Source organism: Zonotrichia albicollis, chromosome 5, assembly GCF_047830755.1.
Source record: "Zonotrichia albicollis isolate bZonAlb1 chromosome 5, bZonAlb1.hap1, whole genome shotgun sequence".
Lineage (NCBI taxonomy): Eukaryota > Metazoa > Chordata > Aves > Passeriformes > Passerellidae > Zonotrichia > Zonotrichia albicollis.
In genome coordinates, this window is record NC_133823.1 from 43,177,454 (window position 1) to 43,200,945 (window position 23,492).

The window sequence follows — 23,492 nt, forward strand, 5'->3', positions numbered from 1 at the left end:
GAGCAGTCAACTGAAAGCATCCTTATTTAAAATGTTTGCTCTTGCATCCTTCAAAAAAACCCTGAGAAGCGACATGTCCTTGGATTATTACAAGATTTATGTTTGTACAAAAACATCTGACCGGATTTGGGGAATTCAGACTGAGATGCAAACAGCCAGCAGTTGGCTGTGATCTTTTGCAGCGTTTTACTTTAAAAAGGTGTGGTCTTCTGATATCGCCTGCTACAAAACTCCACAGGGGGCATTTTTTCCCCCTCCTTGTCAGACAGCTACACCCTTCTGTGATGCAGTTTAGCTCGTAACCCATCTGCTTGTGGGCAGTGATGTAAACATACCAGCTGCCTCTGAAGAACCACTCTGAATCCTGCAGGAGGCAGGTCTCTTCCCCGAGCATCGCTCTCCTCTGCAGCATAAGTCACTGTCTCGCCAACCACGCTGTGCTGTCCCTAAACCCTCACATCTACCCATCTGAGAGTCAGATCGAGTAATCCTCTTACAGGTCAATGATTTTTGCAGTGTAGCTTCGTTTAAGGGATTTAAGCTCGATTCGTAATGTGCTACCATTGTGTTGAAATGGAAAGGCTTGCTTAGAAGGGGCTTGGCTGGCACGAAAGCTTCTCGTGGTGTGTCCCACCAGCACAGAGAGACGGTGGGAAGGAGGAAACCTAGCAGCAGTGCCAGCACTGCACTGAAAATGAAGGCTCTCCTGTTACTGGTCCTACCTTGGCTAAGTCCTGCAAACTACATAGACAATGTGGGCAACCTGCACTTCTTGTACTCCGAGCTGTGAGTACGCACAGTCGCGCTGGCATCGTGCTCTCTGTCTGTCTGTCTGACCTGAGTGGCGGGAAGGGGCTCACCATGAGTGTTGGGGGTCTGTCTGCCTGTGTGTCTGTGCCTGTGCATACGTGTGAAGAAAATCCTGCAACCTCTTGCCAACAGCTTCACACCGTGCTGCTTCCCATCCGGAGGGCTAATAATAGCAGTACGTCCCCATTGCTTTCTGCCTTGGAAGCAGCTGAGACGTACTGAATGAAGCTGCTTTCTCCCTTATCAACTTGTTTTTCTGTGCTGTTGTTTTAGGTGTTCGTTGGTTTGGGGTTTATTTCCATTTCCGAGTCCATGTTTTTCCTTTATTCCTGTAAATAGCCTAGTGGGGATCTGGGTATAGGGGAGGGCATCAGGATAGACACCCCCAGTAGAGCACTGTCTGTGTACATGTATAATGTTCTGTGTGTAAAGCTGCATGCCTGTAGCAAAACGCTGAGAAGCCTTTCACCAGAAATAATTCACTTGAGACAGAAGAGAATTTTCCCGTATTTCTGTTTTTGCCTACAGCAGAATGTTATTTTTTCTGTAAAGCAAATTTAACTGTAGCAATCCGTTCATATATCTTCATGCTTTTAAAAATCCCACCTCAAACGACCCCATAGCTGGTCTTCCCAACCCATAAAACAAATATTCTATGGTATCTTCTGTAAATGTTACTACTTTAATTTGTGCTTGAATGTTATTGTACTAGTTAGTGGAGCTTTTATGACTAGAAATAGCTATTTACTTCACTATGTTTTCATTAATTACGTGTTGTTTGTATTTTAACAAATTGTCAACTTTCAAGATTTTCATTGAGATAACGTGAAATGTCTAATTCTCTCAAAAATGAAAAATTACTGTATTATGCCTACAGTGGGAATATTTTAGTAACAGTTGTGATTAGTACCAAAGAGACTAATTTTCAAATTATTTTGTCTCTACTGTCAGACAAAAATAGCAGTGTTTTGCAGAAACACAAAGTCCCCTTTTGAAATCCTTGTGTGATGTGCATGGCAACTATTAATAATTTAGTCACACTGCGTACAACAGCTAAGGATTTCTGTATGCTGTAGGTGTTTTTAAACATTTAACAAATCTAGTGTTGAGGGTTGCAGCTATGTCCTCATTTTAATTTACTGGCATTTTGTTTAAGAATGTTAATTTAAAAAAAAAAAAAAAAACAAAACCAAAAAACCACAAACAACAAACAAACAAAAAACAGTTAAGCCAAGCAGGCTACAGGAGCAATCAAGCTCAAAACAGGGCAGATGAACACTTATAATGGAAACAATGGCATCTGGGGCATCTAGTTTCCAGGAAAACAAACCAATGAGATTAATCAGAGCACAGGCACAGATGCAGCCTACTTGCTTTTCTTGGGGAATTCAGGTTCACTGAGTCTCCCAGGATAAAGGGCTATGATGTACATAGCTATTCATCTCTTATTTATTTAGCCTTCTAACCCACAGAGATGTTAGTTGTGCTGAATGTCTGCAGTTGTTCTAATGGAGTGGGTGTGGACTGGGGCTTGGACGTGCATCTTCAGTTGCCAGCAATGGGAGGTGCACATCCCCTCTCCAGCCCCCAGCCCGGGATGCTGTCTGGCATCCTGCTGCCAGGAGCCACTGCTCAGGGCCTCCCACACCACTCTGCCTCTGGCCAGGGCAGCAGAAAGTGGGATTTACTAGGGCTGACACAATCCAAATGGGCACCAGGCAGTTTGACCTCCTTTCAGGAATTTCTTCTTCTCCTCCACGTGTATGTAGTGGAGGAGTTATCTCATCATGTCTGGCTGCTGCTGGATGCTGTACAAGGCGTTGATATACTAATCAGTGGGATGGATTCAAGGTCCTTTCTAATAACAGCAGTTGAAAAAAAAGAGAAATACTATTTAATCAGTTTATACAAATGTTATGACCTACAGGTTGCTTCTTCAGTTGCTTGGACTCTGCTTAGACATTTTTAATGCAGTTTTATGAGTGAAACAGAAAAGCCCCTGGTGTCCAGGACAGCCTGATACTCAGGGGCATGGGTTGACTTTTGCATCCCAAACAAGCAGCTTTGTAAATTTTTCCCCACAGCTGACCAAAGAGTCCCTGCTGTGTGTAGTGTGTCTGATGGCCTTCACCATGGTTACACCTGCTCTGTGTAGTGTGTCTGATGACTTTCACCATGGTTACACCTGCTGTATGTAGGGTGTCTGATGGCCTTCACCATGGTTACACCTGCTCGGTGTGCTGTGTCTGATGGCTTGCACCATGGCTCAAAATTAGACCATAGTAGGCAGAAAGCATTTTTTTCATTATCACACTATCTTTGGTTGCTGACGAGTACAAATACTGGCGTCAGTCAGGACTCATTATTTTCTTGGCTGTCAGCCACCAGAAATACCAGTTGAGGAGGAAGAGTGGGATGATGGGTCTGCTAGCAACAAGGAAAGAGCTGGAGGACAGTGGGGGATGCAGTTACCATCACTGGTGCTGGCACAAGAGGAAGAATAAGAGTGCTGGGATTCACACTGCCCTCTCTCTCACACAATCCATCTCTTTCCTTCTACTCTGTTCAAAGGTTATGTTATTTGTATTGCATTGCTGAGGTTTGCTTTAGTTCCAGGGCATTTTTGTTCCTAAATGTGGAATAGGCTACTTGGAGAATAGGGATTACAGCATAGCAGAAAACCCATCTGGAGAGGCAGGCCCTGGAATCCAGCTAAGAAATAAAGAGATTTTAGAAGATTTGAAGAGGAGAAATGAACTTGGGGAAAGGCTGTGCCAGACCTTTGCATTTCAGCTAGGTGCCACACAGGGGGAAAAGGGAGGTGTGTGGATGTGTTGTAGTGGCACTTTATGGAATAGATGTTAGGTGCCACTATTTTTAATTTTCTGTTAGCAGTCTGATAATTACAGGTATTCACAGGAAGCAAATACATGTCCCCTGATGTTGTCACCTGCACTAAAACCACTTCCCTGGCTATTGTTTGTTGTTCTTCCCTAAGCACAGGTCTTGACACAGATGTTGTTCTGGTCCTTGCTCTTTGCCAAATCATGAAGAGCAGCATGTGGTAAGCCAGGGTACTTCCTTTTGAGGAGAAGCCCATGGAAACCTCTGCCAGAAGAACAAGAGAAAACATTGGGATCTACCTTGAGGGGTCTCTGGGAGAGGGGGGGGTGTAGCCACACAATCTCTCACACCATTGTGAGGGTATACTTGAGTGCTGAGGAAACTCTACCCCAGGATCCATGCCTCCTTCTTCATATACCTATAAAGACTTGGAAAGGCATCTGCTCTTTCTTTCTTATTTAACATATCTTTAGAGAGGAAATACTTGCCCCAGCATTCTTTTGGGTTGAGGTATGTTATTCCCTCCAGTTAAAAACATGGTGTGCGCATGAAGAGGCAGCCTGTGATCACTCTTAGTAGTCTTTCCTGCGTGTGATGACCTGGTGGCACTGCTCACACCATTGCTATCCCTCTCACTTCATAGGACAAGCTCTGCAGCAGGGTATTCCTCAATAGCAGGACTTTCTGCACCTTTAGCTCGAAGGGCCGCTTAGCAATAAAACTGAGGGGAGGGAGGTTGCAGGACTGGGCAGTCCATAACCTCACTTTGTCTCCCTAAGGACATCAGTGACGTGACAGCCTGGGGTGCTGTCCAGCCTTATCCCAGCTCAGTGAGTGCCCGCGTGGTGCCGGGCATTGCGTGTGCCCAGCGCAGGTCAGGCACTGGGGAGTCCTTGGCAGCCACTCCTGCTGACACTCCTTCCCTCCAAGGATTAAACAGCTCCTGGCCTTGCTCCCTGCTGGTAATACATCAGCTACATCTACCCTACTAATCTCAATCAAGCCATTGTTTTTTAAAATCTTTTGTTTGTTAGGTGGAAATGCACAACCTACTCCCACGTGTGGAAAAATGTTGGCTTTTTTTATTACCCTTCTTGAGTTTTGCATGAAACCGTCAAAGGAATATCACCAAATTAACTGGATCCAGTTTCCCCATATAACTTATACAATAACTACTCTCTTAAATTTGAAATCAGCCCTTTGGGCTGGAATAACCAGTAAAATTTAGTTTCTCTGTTTATTCAATTTAAAAAGAAGAGATGCAGGTGCCAGCTGTCTTCTAGTGCCATTGAGCGCATCTTTTTTATGGTAAAAACAGTGAGGTGCACTCTCCCAGCCCCCTTACAGCACTGAACTCTGCAGCCAACTTTAATTCCTATTCAATTCAGTGGGGAAACTTGTGTCTGGCTTCAAGTCTATCCTTGTAAAATATCCTACCCACTGAGAGGCTGGGGAGCACAGGACTTGCAATACTCATGACAAAATTGATAAGCCTGGAGCACCTTTTGGGCTCATGTGTTAGTCCACTGCAAAAACCACATGTTGGCCTCCTTATTCTGTGCAAAGCTGTGTTTATAGACATCTGTGTCAAAGAGAAACTGTGAGGTTAATTAAAGCTGAATGTGCTGGAAATCAAGGCTTGAATGGAAACATTCTTTAATAACAATATAAATGATATGTTTAGGATATCTACATTAAATAGCCAGGACAAAACACACTGAGATAAAACTCAGAGGGTCTTTTCCAAGATGTTAGAAGTGGATATCTCTTGGAAAGCAAAGCTGAGGTGAATTAAAACAGAAAGGCATGAGTGTGTCATGGGCTACCATTAGCTTCATCCCTATGCTACAGCTTCACAAACAGGCCAAACATGGAGTTGGTTTTCCTTCAGAATTCTGAGCTCTCCCTCAAAATCTCCAGCAATGACCTACTAGTGTGCCTTTCTTAGCCTAGTCCCTCACTGCAGTTAGTCTCGCCCCTCTCCACCATCTCTCTCCCTTGCCCTTCTACTTCTCTCCTCTGCCTCATGCCTCTTCTGGGCCTTAGCTTTGTTTATTTTGTTTATTCCCCTCCTCTTCCATGGCTACGTCCTGCCTCTATTGTGCTCCTTTGTACAAGTACAAAAAAACTTGTAATCTAAACTCTTAGTTTTGAAGCGCCCAAACACAATTTTCTAAATATATTGTGTTGCATTCAACAGTGTTTTATGTTAGTGTAGGGGTGCAGCAGAAAGCTGTCATTTAATTGACTGTAAATGTCTGGGTCTGGTCACTCTTCAGCCAAAGATTAATTGCACCCCTTTGGCAGCACAGTGGTGTCTGGGTTCTGCCCCACCTTCTGCCACCCTCTCACAGAGAAGGTACCTCTCCCCACTAGCACATCCCTCCTGGCTTCTCTGCATAGGTTAGAGAGGGCTGAGTTTTTGTGGTATGATTAAGTGTTACTGGTTAGCATTTTCTTCCCCAGCGCTGTGATTCTAGGTTCAGAAATAAATTTGTCTAGGACAGCTCCAGAAACCAAAAACCTCATGAGAGTATTCAGAATTTGTTGGTTCTGCCTGGGAATTTTGTGTATAAGGGAAAATGGCATTTTAGTTATAGACTGAGAAAGATCCTGCTTCATATCCTTCTATGCATGCATAAAGTTACCTTTACTCCAATCACAGCTACCTACACACAGCTGAGATCAGAATTAGACCTTTTATTCTTCTGGGTTGTTTTCTCAAGGCTTCTCACACCTTTGGAAAAGGCTGACGTTGGCCCATGTCAATCTCAACAAACACATTCTGTTGCCAAAAGTAAAACCTCAGCCAGCCAAAAAAACACTAAAACCCTGCCAAGACAGAAAGGCAGTGCAACAATTATGGTTGGCAGAAAGGTTTCTTTTCATGAATGACTTATATCTCAATTATATTTGATTTTCTGTACGTTGCTCAAAAAAGGTGCTTACATGCAAAAGCAAGGTGCTTACATGGCCCATGTAACAGGAGCACGGAGGGGTCAAACCTTTACCCCACTTGGACGCCCCCTCACAACAGGCAGTCCACTTCTTTGGAATGGGGACCAGAGAGGGCAAAGCACTGAAGGTCTAGTGGGGAAGGAGGGAGGAATGAGGTGGTGGGAGTCGCAGGAGGCTGGTGCTCACTCACAAGCAGCAGTCTCTCATTTCTTGCCCGACAATCAGCTGCACAGGCCGTATGCTGCAAGTTTGGCCGACCTCCGCATCTCTCCGACAATTAACCTAGTTTAACACTGGCACTGGCAGCATGACAAGGATATTTTTCCTTGAGCTATTTCTCTGACAAATCTGCCAGAACTGGGCTGTCCTGCAACGTGAGGATAAGCACTGCTCTTGCAGAGCTCCTATGCCTGTTGTAGCTTAAATCCTGCTCTGAATACTGGTTCTGAGATCAGCCCCAACGCAGCTTGTTACACTCTAGGGAAGCAGACTAGCAGGTCTGAGGGTCTTCTTGGATGTCTTTAACACTCTTGACCTTTTGGGGAAATCTGCCTTTAAGGTCCCCAGTCCACAGAGTAGCCAACTGCATTTCATGACCTTCTCCATGATGGGAGCTATTTTTCAGGAACTAGAACTGATATTCTGCATCTTGGCATGTGACAGCATGTCTGAACTGCCTCCTGGAGCCATGCAGTAACTGGGTGCTCAAGGATGCCAGAAGCACAGGACACAAACCCAGAGGTTTTGTAATAACATCGCCAGCAATGTTGGACTAAGAACTGCCTGTGTTGCAGCGTGCAGGTGACTGCCTGGGGCTTCCCCTTTCAAAAGAGGGTCCAGGCTGGTCCCTCTATGTTGAGCTGGCACCTCAGTGGGGGTATCTGTTAGTCAATGACATGTCACATGTCATGACTAAACCCCCACTACCACCAAAGAATTCCTGGTTTGGATCTGAACTCTATTTTGGGATTAAGAAAGTGGATTGTTTTTACAACGTCTTAAAAAGCTGAAGGAACCCCTTGGCCTCAGCCAAGTTGCAGCTGGTAAAGGCTGCATTTCACTAGTGAATCCTTGGGCTCTCCCTAGAACATGCTTTATCCATTCATTTAATTTATTGATTAACAACAGATTTTGAATACTGAACAAGGCAAGTTCAGCAGCAGCCCAGTGAAATGGCTGGAGATTTCAACAGATGTACAACTTTTGCACAAAGAAAAAATTCTGTAAATCATCCATAACTTTTACATGGCGTACAATATTTCCTCCCCATATGAAAGAAAGTAGGCTGACTGTAACAGTGGGCAAGTCAAGTCATACATTCAGAACATTTTTTTGTCATTTTGGTTGGATTTCTGCTGGCAGCATCCCCAAATTTTACTGATGAAGTCTTGTTGTTCTCAGCAGTGCAGGCAGACAACCAGATTTGTAACAATGACATATTGCCATTGGCTGTATCTGCTCCCATTCTCTCTTTTTATCAAGGCACTGGGCTTAGTGTAGAGGACACGTGGGAGAGGAGTTAGAAATCACCATTGACTCCTCTATTTTAAAGGAGCTGTCTTGTTCCATCAGGTTGCTGTGACACATGGTAAGAAGTAGGCTAAGACAAGATATTTGCAGTTGTTGGAGCCATCTTAATTTTTATTTGCTCTTCTACTAACTTACAGTATGCTATTTACCTGAATAAAGTAAAATAAGTGAATAAAATGCCTTTAGAGCTGTAAATTTCAGCTACAAAATTCAGTCATTAGTGTGTTACTTTGTGACTTGTTTTTCTCTCCTCAGCTCTCTTGAAATCATGTTGGCAGGAAGCAAGTGTTTTAGATCAGCAAGTCATTTCATGTGCATGTATTGTGAAGCTTATGCTCTGTATTACGCATTGCAGTCCCATCATTCACTAGACAGTCTACAATATATTTTTAATGTAGAATTTCAATAATTTAGCAACCTCTTAAATAGAAGGCAAGGGAAATCTGCTCCAAGGGTTGTATTCTCCTTTCTCCTCTGCAGAACTTAGTGAATGGATAAGATTAGTAGACTCATGGCCTGGAATTTTTGTGTTCTATTAAGAACAGACAGTACTAATTTCGAAAGCGTAATTCAGGTATTTTCTTTTCTTCTCCCTTATGTGATAGGCATTACTGTTATATGTTATTTTTAACATCCAGTAAGCACTGGTGATATTCCACTTGTTTTAACTTTCCTTCCCATGGAAAAGGAGTAGTGGGATGGTTTCACAGAAACGTCCACAGAGACCTCTTCACTTGTGGATTTTATAATTCAACAGTATAAAAGGTCAGAAAACATCCCTTGTGGAGCAGGCTTTTATGGAGAGGAGATGGGCCTCATTAACCAAATGTGTCCTGTGATCCTTGGGAGACCATTGGAAGTAGAGAGTGTACTGTGCTGCTGCTATTATATGAGGATGTGTAGGTTGATATGGATGAGCAAGGCTGTTTTGCTTGATATAGATGAACATCTCCTGCCAAGAGACTAAATTACAGTCAAAAATAAATGCTCTGTATGAAAAGCACATGTTGCAACTCAGCCCTTTGCCAGGCAGGTTTTGCTGTGGGAGCAGAAATCCCAGGAGTTTGTTGTGGCTTGCCCTTGTCAGCTCCCAAAGGAGCATCACCTCTGGTTCTGATTTAAACAATTGGCACATCTCTCCTTCAATCATTACTACCTGGTTTGTTTTTACAGAGGGAAGATGGCACTGCTGGGGAAAGGAAACATAAGATTATTTTTCAGATGCAGTGTGTATATACTGGTGTTTCTTTTTTTGTTCTTGGTGCTACTGTGCCTGAGGTTGTCATTGGGATCTGTTGAGGGGATGCAGAATTGGAAGTGCCAGTGGCTGCTACTTTGCTCCCACTCAGTCTGTGATGGAAATGTTGATATTAATAATATTAGTAAATCAGTTTAGCTATGCTAAGAGGGTTCTGCTGTGGATGCCCATGGTATCTACTGCAACCCATGCCCCCCTGCTGCAGCGTGGACCCTGCCATTAGATTGGCAAAATCTTGTGCATCCCACACGGCCCCCAGTGCTGGGAGCATGCTGTGTTCTCAGCATCTGCTTTCTACCTGCCTTGTGCTGTCATGGGTCACAGATATGGCCAAACAAATGAACTTTCCTTGGTGCCATGTCTGTCAATTTTCTCAGTGACCGTTTTTAGATGGCATTTAAATTTTGCATATCTTTACGAATTTTAGTGGATTGAATGTGCACAGTTTCTAGCAAACGTGCTGCTTTCAGTTTCTTCCCTCAGAGGAGATTAAATTCCAGTACATTTTTTATTCTTCCAGGGCATGACTGTAATGAAGTTGGACAGTAATGGTTGCTGCATTTCACGTTTTTTCTGCTCTTTCCCCAGTAGCCTAAGTATCTGTAAGTTTGAAGGCACTTACAGTTATGGTCTTTGAGTTCAAAATAAATCAGAAGAGAACAGACCAAAACAGGACACAGCATCTAATAAGATATGTTGTATAAATATAAACTTGCACTTAATATGTTGAGCTGAGAAAGCAAACAAATTAGCCTTGCAGATCTGCTTTTTCTATAATCTAGGTTCAAATAATAGTGAAGTGACCCAAGTGAACAAAAGAAATTTGTGAGGGGAGGCCAAGACCAAGTAACCTTCTTCTGGAGATGATGAACTGTAATCCATACCAGATATTTGAAAAAAAACATTTTCTCCTGTTCCATTTACCTCACAGCAAAACGTCCTGTCCTCTCGTCTCCTTTTCTCACCTCTCCTCGCCAGCAGATGCTAAGTTGCATCCTTCACATTTTTGCTAACTCAGTATTTGCAGAGAGGTTAACAGTCTCCTTCTCAGAGAGAAAATGCATTTCACAGATTTGCTTTTTGTTAAGGGCTGCTAATTGTTGCTCAGATCTTCCTGTGCTACATGTCTCCTCTGCTTTTCAAATCTCCAGCCAACAGAGGTTGACAACCAACACAAAAAATACCATAGTGATTTTATGCCCTGTGGTGCTTTACAGCACCAAGAAGACTCCCAACTGACAGTAAAAAGGGTTTAGCCTGTGATGAAAGTGTTTGATTTGTTTGCATGTTGGGTAAAAATAACAGTTTACTCTTAAATAGGTGCTTATCTTTTTGCATTACTACATAAACTCTCTGGACGCTACTTGCCAAGTACAAATTGGCTGCTTCTGCCCTATTTATCTTTTAAGAAAAGATGCAGGTTTGAGCTTTAAATAGGTTCTTCTGTGGGTTCTCTTGACAAAACTTGTAAAGCTCATTTAGTCTCTGTCACCACCAGTAGCAGGCTATGTTTTGGTTTCTTTGGCCATTTTCCGTGTGACTGCTGCTGGCTACACTAAATCTTTGTCTTTCTCTTGCTGCCTCTCAATTCCTATTTTATTATCTTGACTCTTGCCTCTCCCACACTTCTGCCCCACTAGGTTCAGCTATACCAGAGGATCAAGATTATCAGGGAAGTGTGGCTTTGAACACTGAACAGCATGACAGCAACATGTTTCTTCTGTCTGGTAAAGGAGAACTGAACTGGTTTAAAAACATTAGGTGCTCTTGGGCTGAACTGCAAATAGAGATCACCAAATGTAATTTCAAAACCTCTTGAAGTTGGTGGGTTCAATCAATAGAAGATAGACACTTCTGCTGGGGCTGCACAAGCCATCTCCTCATTGTTGTGGTGATGGCAAGACCCTGCCTGCATCCTTCTCTCATCTGTGTAATAGTGAAAGAGTCAGTGAAAGGATGATTCACTTGAATGTCTGGTCTTGTTGAAAGAGAGGAAGAAGAAAAGAGAAACTGGCTGACTTGATCTGGCAGGGACCCTTGTGGTTGACTCCAGTGTTGCTGAAGACACTGAGCCATGTGTCCTCTATTACCTTGCACTGTTGCAGCACTGCAAAACTCTGAGCTGATTATGTTTCTTACTTTGAATTTATGGATTAATGTATGAGTAATGTATTGTGAATTTAAGCTGTAGAATTTAACTTCAGCAAAACGTGGAGCTGAAGGCTAAAAGCAAGGAAATCTTTATGGGTTGACCAGATTTGCTAAGACTGCTTTTATACTGCTTTCACTTCAGCAGTCTTGGTGAATTCTAAACATTTGTCTGTTAGACTAAACATGGGTTAAGGCAGACCATGGAAATAGCTCAATTGAAGAGCTGACATCTAATCAGAGTTTTATCAACTGATCCTCTGCCTAGTTAAATTACCATCTGGACTGAAGAGTTGCAAATTGTCCTACAAAACCCACTACGAATGGTGAGAATAAAACAAGCCAAAAAAATAGGGGTCATAAGTTCTCTCCCTGTGTAATTCAATTCCTCTTGCTTAGTTGATTTGTTTAGTTCCAGAACCTTGCTCTAGTTGTTCTGTCTGCTATTCCAGTACTCAAAAGAGGATGCTATGGAAGAAGTTGCAAAAACAGCCAGATCAATGTGCTTGATTTTTGCCTCACTTAACTTAGTTCTATACAGGTATTACTCCACTGACTTCAACAAATTACTCTCTTGAATTTAATTTTAATTTATTTGGAAGAAAACGGGGTTTTGCATACGCAGGAAAACTTCTGCTTTTCACACCTATAGAGCAGAGAGATAGAATAGTAGAGATCCAAAAAAATATTTTTGAGAAAGGAGTGTCTAACCACACTAATTTACACCACGTGGTTTTTAGCAGAAACGGTAATTTAAAAAAACAGAACATCCCTTGAGGGCATGTGGGTGAATGAGTTGAAACAATATGAATAAAATGTCATGGACTCCAGCTTCTGCAATCTTTGTGACAACCTCTTCCTCCCTCAAAAAACACACACCCCTGTGTGGGAGATTTGTAAAACCTCAGACTTGACTTCTCCTTGTCCCTTGTGACAATGGTAGTTGTATGACAACAGATCTTATAAAACAGTGACTTTTCTCATGGGTTTTTTGGGGTTTTTTTTGCTTGCTTGTTTATTTTTTGGTGGTTTTTAAAGTGAAATTTGTCTCCCTGCATTGGCAAACACAAATTCCATTACTTTAACACTGACCAGAAAGTCCCTTTGGAGAAGCATGTTTTCAGAAGAGTAGCAGGACTTAGGATAAAACAGTGACCCACTGCTGAATAGTCAGATCTGCTGTTGAAGGGCCAGGGTACAGAAAGGTCCCTGTTTGTCTCCAGCTCTGAGGTCTGTTAGTCCTTGTAAGGCCCGTGCATGCCACCACAGAAGGCTTCTAGGTGTTCAGGGGTGAATAGGCTTGCTGCCTGTCTTACAAATTACTGAGAAAGCTGCATGGCATAGCTATAGACTGAGGATTAATCCTGGTCCCCTCTCACCACCTCTCATTGACCACAGGGATGGGTTTGAAGTAGGAACCAGTTTGACACATCCTTTTCACCTCAGTGTGCCAGACATAAGGAAGCAGAGAGTTCAGGTTTGGTGTTCTTTTTCTGTTGACTGAAGGGAAAGTCTGGGCTTATGGTTTCTTCGTTCAAAATCTTCTGTGTGATTTTTTTCCTGATCTCCTGGTGGTGTCTGAGAGTGAGGTAAGTGTGGTACCACGTGGCACACCTTCCTCTGTCTGTCCTCCCTCCTGGGCAGGCTGTGGAGGACAGGAGACAGCACGTGTCCATCTGACACCTGCTTTGGCTTGCTGCATGGGCATACACTGGCAGTACTTCAAAGCAACCTTGAGATGGTGTTTTGGCTCTGAAGGTGTGTGACTTCCTGCAGAACCCAGGAACAAACAGAATTTTGCTGCTTTCTCTGGGACAGCTGGCCCAAGGGGGCAGACACAAGAAGAGAGGTAGTGTCATGGGTACTACCTGAAATCCTCCTGGGACATTCTGTATATTAGGCCATGACTGAGCAGGAGAGGGCTCATTTAGGGTTATCTCAGCTGCAGCATCTACACTGAGACACAGCTGTGCTCTCCTTTGTCGGAGAGAAACAGAGAAACTGGATGCTAAGTAATTTTATAATTTACGTACCTGTTTTTCAAGTAGTGTTTACTATTTGGAAAGTGAGTCCGCCTGGGCTTCCTGAGCAAAGTTTTCAAGAAAAGCTTGAAACCATGTGAACCATCATTCTGGAACCACCTATTGTGCTTTATGACAGTAACAACTCTCTTGGCACCTTTCTTCCCCCTCCCTGACATTTCCACAAAGAACAGCTGTGCTGCTTACAGTCCCCTGTGCCAGGGAAGCAGTTGCTGATGTAATCCTCCCCTCCCTTCTGGCTGCTTTGCAAAGAGTGCTTCTTCCAGGTCTTCTGAAACAGTCACATTGCAGAGAAATGTGGTCCTCACCCTTTGAAGCCATTGCTGAGTTCTCAGGTCCAGGCCTGAGCACAGAAGTTCAGGTGACCCCTGATTCTGCAACATGTGGGTGCAGTGACATATTTAGTAACATGTACTAAAGTCCTGAATTCTTTTGTGCTTTTAGAAGGTAAATGGCTGTTACTTTCATTACCCTCTCCCTTTTTTGATAGAGATGCAGAGGGGATAAAGTGCTATGTGCTATGGTAGTTTAAAGAGACAAAGCCTGTGTTGTGGGAGACATTGAAAAAAACCATAATAAGCAAAAAGGACTTTTTATTACATATTAAACAAAGCAAACTTAGCAACTAGTTTTCAAGATGTGGCATACTGAGGGATGGACCCTGTCTCTCAAAGAGAGAGAGGCTTGACCAATGAGGCATTTGGTGTCTCCAGAAGAAAGGGTGGTGAAGAAAGGAAAGGACAACCACTTAAAAAGGTGGTTTGAACACACAGGGAAGCTAATCCCTAATAAAGTTGGGTGTGAAGTGACAATACTGTTCTTATTCTAGGATAGCATCTCTGGTGAATACCCTTACTCTGGAATGGGGAGGTCTCCAGGGAAGCTGTTCTCAGATGTGTGTGTCTGTACATATAATATACACAGTGTGCCTCAGGTATCATTCCACAAGCACCACAGTGATCATGTACTTCCCTGTTGCAGACAGCCCCTAGGAAGCAGCACCACCCCTGTAAACTGAATGTGGTTAACCTTTGCAGAATACTTTGTGCTCCATTCTTAAGGTCATCTCAATGCCAGTATCTAAGTTCTCAGAAAACTCTGCAACATGGTGTGGCATCTTCAATTAACTTTTAAAGAAAAAGAAAATAATTTGTCATGAGGCTTTTCTGTTTACAATCACTAATTGTTAGGTATTTATTTACCTTTTTTCTTCCTCCTTTTCTCTCTACATTGCATTCTTATAAACACACAGTGCTGAGTATCTGGCTTTGCCCTTCAGGAAGCAAACTTGCTTCAGGGCAGTTAAGGAAGTTTCTCAGAAGCTGAAGATAGGTAAACTGCCAACTGCAGGTCTAAGATTGTGATAAATTACTACAGAAACCCATGTCTCAATTTCTAATATAAATATTTAAATGCACTACAAATTTTGTTTAGTCTGTCTACTATTTTTTTTTTTTTAAATCCTCTGTATCCACATCAGGACATTTTTTTTTTAAATCCTCTGTGTCCACATCAGGACATTTTTTTTTTTAAATCCTCTGTGTCCACATCAGGCTGAGGTGCATATTTTGTAACCATTGGGAAATTACTCATTTTATCTGCTAAACTATTCTCTATTATATGGCTTGTCAAGCCATCTGCATTAACAGCGTGCTGTGTTTATATTTACATGAAGCAAGTAGGATTTGTTTTATGTATGTCCCAGTCGGGGCTGCAAACGTGTCCAATGCCCCCAGCATGGTGCTGTCCACTGGACACCAGTATGCATGTCCAGCTGCAGATCCTGTCTTTTGATGATGGTTTGGGTCACCTTGAGCCATGCCTTTGATGTGAAAATTAGCAGATGATGAGGCATGGCATAAGCATGCTGCTGGAAGTTAGATTGCCAGCTGCCTTCTGAAGGACCAGGGTCATCTCAGTCTGAAGAAGACAGATGCAATTATCCCCATCTCAGAGCTGATAATGAAATGACATCATTTCCAATGCCACCTTGGTTTTCCTTCAGGGAGTCCGTCATTACTGCTAACAAGACCCAAGTCTACTTAAATTGTGACGTTAACAAAATCACAGCCTGGGCTGGAACAGCCTCAGGCACAGAGGCTGTCTGAGTCACCCAGATGCCACAAACTGTCACACAGAATTCACAGTTTGAATTCATTTCAGGACAGGCTGTCGCACAGCAGCCCCAACCCCTTTTGTGGGAGCAGCAAGGTCAGTCAGGATGTTCCTTCTAGGGCAGCAAGAGCAAGGCCACTGCCCTGTATTACCCAGGGAAATGTAATTTTTGCCCATGCTCAAGGTTCAGTACTCCAAACCTGCTGCTCAGGTTTTTCCCACCATGTTCTAGGTGCCCAGCTGTATGATGTTTATATTTTAAAATTGAAAGCAAGATTCGTCATTAGAGCTTGACTATTGAAATTTCCAAGGCTGCAGTGTTGTAAAAGGGAAAGGAAACTGCAGCTTCCTGAAGAATATTTTGTATTTTTTTGTTCTGTTTCCAGTACTTTAGTTGGATGAATACAAAAGTTAATGTGTGTTGTAATAGGACAGGATGAAGTGACTGCCTTTTATCCTGAAGAGGCTTTTCTAAAAATTCAATAATTAAGGAAAAAAAAGCAGAGAGAAAACATCCAGTATCTGAATGGGGCCTACAGGGAAGCCAGAGAGGGACGCTGCCAGGGACTCTTGTAATAGGACAAGGAGTAATGGGTACAAACTGAAAGAAGGAAAACTTAGGTTAGGTATAAGGAAAGAATTCTTTACTGTGAGGATGGTGAGACTCTGGAACGATTTGTCCAGGGAAGTTGTGGATGCTAGCGGTGTTCAAGGACAGGTTGGATAAGGACTTGAGCAACCTGGTCTAGTGAAATGTGTCCTTGTCCATGGAAGGTGGGCTGGGACTAGATGGTCTTTTAGGTTCATTCCAACCTAAACCATTTTGTGATCTTCTCTTATTTATTCAATGCAAAAACAGCATGAAATCTGAGCAATTAGAAGTGACTAAGAAAACCTAAAGAAACACAAAACATCTGTAAACTTAGGAATATGAAGGAGCAACAGCGTGAGAAAATTTGGTTTAAAGGAAGATACAGGGTAAAACTTGTTTACTTCTCCTACTTTTTTTTTCCCAGTGAGTACAATTGTTCACTGGAAAAACATCACCAGGAATGTGGTAGAGATTCCATCATTTAAAGTTTTCAAGATGCTTAAAGTTAATAACCTCAGATAAAAGTTTTATCACTCAAAGTTTTGAAGAGGATGCTGGATAATCTCATCTAGGCTTCCTCTCTCATGAAAGGTTGGACAACATGGTCTGTTAAGATCTCTTCCAGCCTTGTCTCTTCTATGATTTTATGGTACTTTTCTTTGTCAGGAGTATGCATTTTGTGTTGGTAATATGGTACGCACTTCTGAAGGCATCTTTTGTCCCTAAGGTTGAATTCTTGCTTGCACTCTAATTTTTGTATTTTATTCCTTGATTCACCAGTTATATCCCAGTGATCTGAGAAAACAATAAACAATTTCCCAGAGAAGTTCTCAGCCTGTATCTGAAGCCTCTAAGGCCAATTCTTCAGCTTCAGACTAAGGATGGGCTTGTGTGTCTTGATGGTATTGCCAGGCCCGGCTGGACTTAAAGGAGAATTCCTTTGCTGTGAGCCTCTCTCAAATTCAACTGAAAAGCCACATCAGGCTCTGAAGCAGGACTCAGTTTCTCCCTCCCTCTGTGCAGTTTTAATTTGGATGCAGCATTGGCCTACCTCTGGCTTAACTCACTCTCAGAATAAGCTTCAGCAGGAGGAGCAGAACTCAGCCTAATCCCAACCTGAGCTTTAGTGGTTAGAGACTCCTGAAAACTGAGGTGGGAGGCTGTGAGCTCCTTCAGCCTCCTCACCCTCCACTGCCAGTGGTCTGCATACAACAGGAGGGAAGCCACGCCACTGCTCTTTTGGGTGCTCTCCATTATATTGAGCACAGCACTGCCTGTAGGTGCCTGTCTGGGGAGAAGGGTGAGTGGACTGGGCTTTTTTCAGATTTGGGTAAAGGAATTCAGGTAAAAAGTATTCCTGATAAATGTATTATAAAAGCGTGTTCCAAAAAAAGAGAAATTTTCACAATTTTTACAGCACAAGTGAGCATTTCCTACTATGTGAGATTTCAGGGGACTATAAACAACATTCCAGCCATGCTTGTGCTGTGGCTGGATTTGGACTTTCTGAAGCCCTTAAATGTTTTCACAATGTGTGTTTATTTTAATGGATGGGTGAAATATCTCACTGAAATGTCTCATATTCAACTGGGTGGAACCCATAAAACACAAAGAGTGAAGATTTTTGCTTGCCAAATGGGTCTGGGGGGATTTGTTCTGAAAACTGGCTGGTGATGCCCCTCTCATCCGCCCTCTTCCAATCACATGGGCAAAAGAGAAGAATGCAATGTAGTTTACTTATAGGGCTGATTTGGAGTCCTTCTTGACTATTAGACATCAGATTTTATAAGAATATGGAAAACATTTGTGACATTTCAAGAAGCTACTTAGTTGTACTGGCAGAGATGTTTGCTTAAGACTCAGCCAGGCATCTGACAGGGCTCTCTGTGGTTTTTCCACTGCTGAGGTGTGCTGAGACCTCCTTTTTTGTGACCTTCCCTATGAGGAAGCACAGATGTGTTTAGAGTGTGATATGTACCAGGATGTGTTACCTGTATAATTTAGAAATCCATGCTGACCTAGAAGGGATCTTATGTGACTCTTGGGTCACAGTGGTCAGAGACAAATGCCACCAGAACTAGACCTGTGGATGGCTGTCCACAGCATGTTCTGTGAATAAGATTCTGTAAGGACAGCATTTGTGATTTGCTGGATGAAGCTCCATTATTTCCTATAATTTCAGATTCCAGTGGAGAAAACTGTAGTAAATCCAAGTCTTGGGTTGAAAACATCTTGAAACTGAACACAGTGTTCTCTTTTTATTATATCTAGAGGCTTATGGGCATGTGTTACTTCTCTTTGCCAACAGAAGCCTCACACCTGCTCTCAGTAGTGCTGGCTTGCTGAGTCTGTGACACAACAGATATTGTAATTAGTTTTATTTTTAAAATAAATGCATGCTAAGTATGTGTAAATACAAAGTTTGTCTATCAGGCTTTTCTGTCTGTAGCTGCAAGAATTTGGGTTAAGCTGATCCTGTCAACCCTGTTAAAAAGCAACCCACTTGTCCCATTGCAAACATATTTTGCTCACTGCATCATACAGTTTTTATAGCATAGGTGGGGATAGTAGGAGGGGAAGACAATGCTGAGATATTAAGTTCCAGGAGACTGGTTATACCTGTTGAAAATAATCCAGTGATCAAAAGACCGAACAATAAAAGTGAAAAACATATGAACAATAAACATGAAAAGCATATGAGTCAACAGATTGAATGCCTATTCTTAATATTAATTATATGTGTACACACATAATTTGAAAAATGTAGTGTATTGGATTGAGAGTATTGGATTATGAGTATTGGATGAGAGTATTGGATATGAGAAAGAGCATTGCAATGCCTCAAGAATTCCTTTGTCTTTGCACTTGTTATTTTTGTCACAAATAACATGATTTTAGCAGCAACTTTTGAGGCTTTGTGTATATATGCTGTGATTTTCCCTAGGGTCATTTCTTAGTTAATGCTCTAAATTACGAATATTTTTAGTGATCCTGCTGCAGCTTCGTTATGCACGACCTCAATTCCTAATGTGAAAAGGTTGTGTTATCATTATTTTATTAGTATGAGGCAAAATCAGTGGTCAAGATTGCTGGCTGAGTGCTAGCTCTTTTGAGTTGTCTTGGATGGACTTGAAAAGCAGACCTTTTCAAGCTCAGAGCTGCTCATGGCAGGTCTTGTGTTGCTTGCTAAATACCCAACTGATACACATTACTTGTGATTGCTCCCTCATCCACAACTTCTGTAGATAGAAGAATGTACAAATATTGCTAAGTACCTACATCTTCCATGAAGAAAACTCTCTAATTTTGTTTTCTCATTTTCCTTTGGAAAAATGTTCAGGTTTGACTCTTGAAGTAGTAAAAGCTGAATCTTATAAGTATGTTTTATAGGTAAGGATACAATTCTGAAAAGTGATGAAAGCTCTTGGTAAAGCTTTCATCAAGCTCCACTTCTGCTGAAGTCAAGAGGAGTTTTAGTACTTCAGTACTTTAATACAGCACTTGGACAGGATTAGTGGGTTTAAATAATGTATAATTTGTTGAATGTTGTAAGTATTACAAGCCATCAGCAAGGTTTACAGGCTCTCACCAGCTCAAAACTGCTAGTCCCATGTGTCTTGTTTTTCACTCTTACTTTGCTCTGAATCTCCTAACCAAGTACTCACAGGTTCCTTGCTGTGTCAATACCTGAGCACCTACCAGGAATTAGAGATAGTGTGGTACTTCTGTTTCTCTTGCTTGTGTCAGCTGGTGTGAGTAGATTGCATGAGATATGTAGATCACTCTTTGGGAGCTTCAGTCTTTACTTAAGCTCAGTATAAATAAATATTGCTGCTGTTTTGTATCACACAATATCACTCTGGTACTGGATGTCTGGCCAGTATCTTCTCTGTGATGACAAATATTTGTTTTGGAATAACATAGGTGAATTTGTTTGTAATCTAGGAGTAAATAAGGAATAAGAGACTGACTGCAGTCTTCCACCCTGCTTAACTCCTCAGTTTTGTAGCTCCAGGTATATTTGTGCTCCCCAAGCATTAGATTTAAAGGCAGTATTGGAAAAGGTAGAAGCTCTAAAAGCAACTCAAGGCTATGCCTTATGTGAGCAGTGGGAACAGTCTGCTGATGCCTTTGTGCATTCTCAGAGCATTTGTGATTTAAACACGGGGGAAAAGGGCACAGAAGGTGAAGCAAAAGCAATATTCACAAAGTCAATTGTGAATATTGGCTTCTCTAAAGAAATAGTTATGTTAAGAATAAACTAGGTGTACTAACCTGTAAAAAACAGTTGAAAAGCTTGGGTGCCAATTTGCCCATCTCAGCTCTCTCTAGCAATTTACAGCTCCCTTCTCCTATATGTGAGACAGTTGAAATTTGTTGGATTGCTTTAAGACTAGAAATTGAAATTATAGTCCCACCTTGAAAAAAAAAAAAAAAACCAGTACAGCTGTGGTTTCAAAATCATCAGTGACAAAAAAAGTCTGAAAGAAGTGTCAGGAGAAAACGAGAACATGTTCTGGACCAACAATTTGTACTTAGTCCCAACAATAACTGGGATCATTGCACAATAATCCCAGCCATGATTTTTGTCTGCAATTGCAGGCAACTAATGTTGTTTTCCAATTTCTTCCAATTCCTTGTTCCCATGATAGATGCTAATAGGCCTTTTAAAAGATTTCATCTTAAAAGCTCAAGATGGTGGTTGAAATACAACTTTCTGAGTTTTAAAGTAAAGGGGGAAAAATCCTAAACATGACCTCATTTTAGATAATACTTTGCAAGCATGCACGTGAAATTTAAGCTCTACATTATATTTAAGATTAAAAATGTGTTCCAAGTTCTTTCAACTCTACAGAAAACTAGTAGGCAATATGGAGATACCCCCTCTTTCAGTATGAGCAGTCAAATATGAAATAGGTATTTGGTTTTTACTGAATGCTTGTTGTTTTTGTCTGACACCAAGTCTTTGTCCATTGGTAGTTTTTGGAGCTGTGAGGTCTGAACTCTGAACTGCAGTTCTATTCTTCATCAATACTTCACCAAAATACTTTTAAGGACCTCAAACATGATTATGAACCACGCTTGCTCCTCCTTCTCAGCAGACAAATCCCAGAAATGGGAGTATGTCATTATAGCTGAAGACTAAATTGGAATTATCAAGAATGCTCAATATTTTTTCCTCATATTCTTAGAAAACTTTACCTTTTTAATCCATGAGAACTACAACTCCTTTTTCTACTAGTGGACCCAAATTCATACAGAGTAGCTGACATGAAAATATGAGTATACAGATACTCCTGTGCACGTTCCTTATATAATGCACAAATATATTTTGTTTGACAGCACCTTAGTGCAAAGGCGTTGTGAAAATGACAGCCCTTCCCTGGGGTCAGATCTTTACAGATAGGACAAAGCACAATTTTAGACTTTGCTAGTAAGGTAGTTTTCTAGAATGTATTGAATTGTGATGTCTTCATTAACACAAAATTTGTGGAAAACACCCTTCGGAAACCATAATGGGAATATGCAGAAATTAAACTGAAATAGATAAATATGTGAGAGGTTTTCCTATCTTGTGGGAAAGTATTTAAGCTAAATAATTTTAGCTTAATACAATAAATATTATGAGAACCTTCATAAATATTTAGAGACTAGTAATGCAGAAATACAGAACCACTAAATCTATGATGTGCTTTTACTATGACAAAGGCCTCTGGCTGACAATGGAGAGCAAATAACATGAGAAAATCTCTCTGACAGCTAGACAGAGAAGCCATTTGCCTCATCTTAGTTTCTATCACAGCTATCTCTGTGGTGACACCGAGAAGAGCAGTGTTTATGGAAGCGTAGGAGGGAATTGCTGATCCCCAGCCCTGCAGAGGCAGCAGGGATCATGCCACAGGCCCGTGCTGCCCTTCCAGCCAGCCCTGATGCCCCAGGTGTCAGGAAGCTGCCTCTAAAGGCTTTTGTTTACAGGGTTATTGGAGAGAAAGAGCAGTAGCAACTGGGACAATTTCCCACTTAAGTGAAGAATATGCTTTTTTTTCTCCAAACAAGATGGCAAGTCTCTGACACTGAGGGATCCTCAGGGAGAGGATACCCAGGTGCATCAATGCCAGGGTACAGAGTGCACAGAACAGCAGTGGCAAGCACCTGGAAATACTGCTGGCATTATGAAATTCAGGTGCAGGTGCAGATCAGCCTATTTCTAGTTGCCTGCTTAGATATGGGTTTTGCAGCCTGTCTTTCAGCAAATGTTCACTGGAAACTGTGATCCAGAAGTTTAGGGTTTGCTTTTTATACGGCTCATTCCTTTCTTTAACAATATTGAGTAAGATGTAATATAGGCAGAATCTTCTATCCATAGCTGAATACCATGATTACAGTAGCTTGAGAATTGTTCATGAACATGAGACAGTTCTTAATAAAAAGTGGAAAAGACACATGCATTTTAAAAAATCAGGTACTTATGAAGCTTTTTTCCATATGCAACTTTCACGCAATAGTTAATCCTTGCAGGAACTCAGAATTACCAAGGAAAAATAATTTTTGTGAAGTGCTCTGTTCCAGAATTCATTTCCCTACATAGCAGAAAAAGAAAAAAAAAGATGAATTTTGTACATAGGACCGGGATTCACAGAAGCTAGTTTTCTAAGCAAGGATGTTACAATGTCACGAGGTTCAGAGAGCAGCAATGTAGTGGTCACCTTCACTGCCAAAGATATTGGTGTCTCTGACCTCTTCAGCACCAGTATGGTTGGACTGGATGGGAGACCATGTATTTGCTGCATTTTAGCTTATATCTGTAACATGGGATATAGTGAGAGTTCAGGTGCCTCACTTCTTTTTCGTATTTGACTCCATTTCTTGGTGCACTGTTGGCAAAAGTGAGATCAGAAGAGTTGGTGTTAATCCTGTCTGAAGAACTGATCAAGTCACTCCCTTGTGATGGAGTTTGAAAAAACTTCAGAGTTCAAGTGTTTGGCCTGAAATCCATGTGGTTGGGCTTTGGGTTATGTTTGGACTGCTGTCACTGCTAATGCACACAGTGTGAATGGTTCCTGTGGGGTAGGAATTGTCAACACCTTCTTGTGAGTCAGCCTCTCCAATTAAACCCCATGCCTCCTTTATTCCCAGGCACAGCAGGAACCTCTCACCAGGGTGTCACAAGTGAGGTTATCAGCACCAGGTTATC

General features: G+C 41.9%; 1 protein-coding gene across 2 annotated transcripts in view; it reads left to right on the forward strand.

Annotated features, from left to right (window-relative positions):
• LNX1 (ligand of numb-protein X 1) overlaps nucleotides 1-23,492 on the forward strand; it is a 78,321-nt gene that overhangs the window by 16,607 nt on the left and 38,222 nt on the right. The window contains exon 1 of one of the 2 annotated variants that reach the window (XM_005490023.4): nucleotides 255-786. The exons of the other annotated variant lie outside the window; for it this stretch is intronic. Coding sequence (XP_005490080.2) covers nucleotides 695-786 — 92 coding nt within the window. The 5' untranslated portion in view covers nucleotides 255-694. Of the gene's footprint in view, nucleotides 1-254; nucleotides 787-23,492 lie in introns of those variants that run through there. 2 annotated transcript variants of the gene reach the window in all.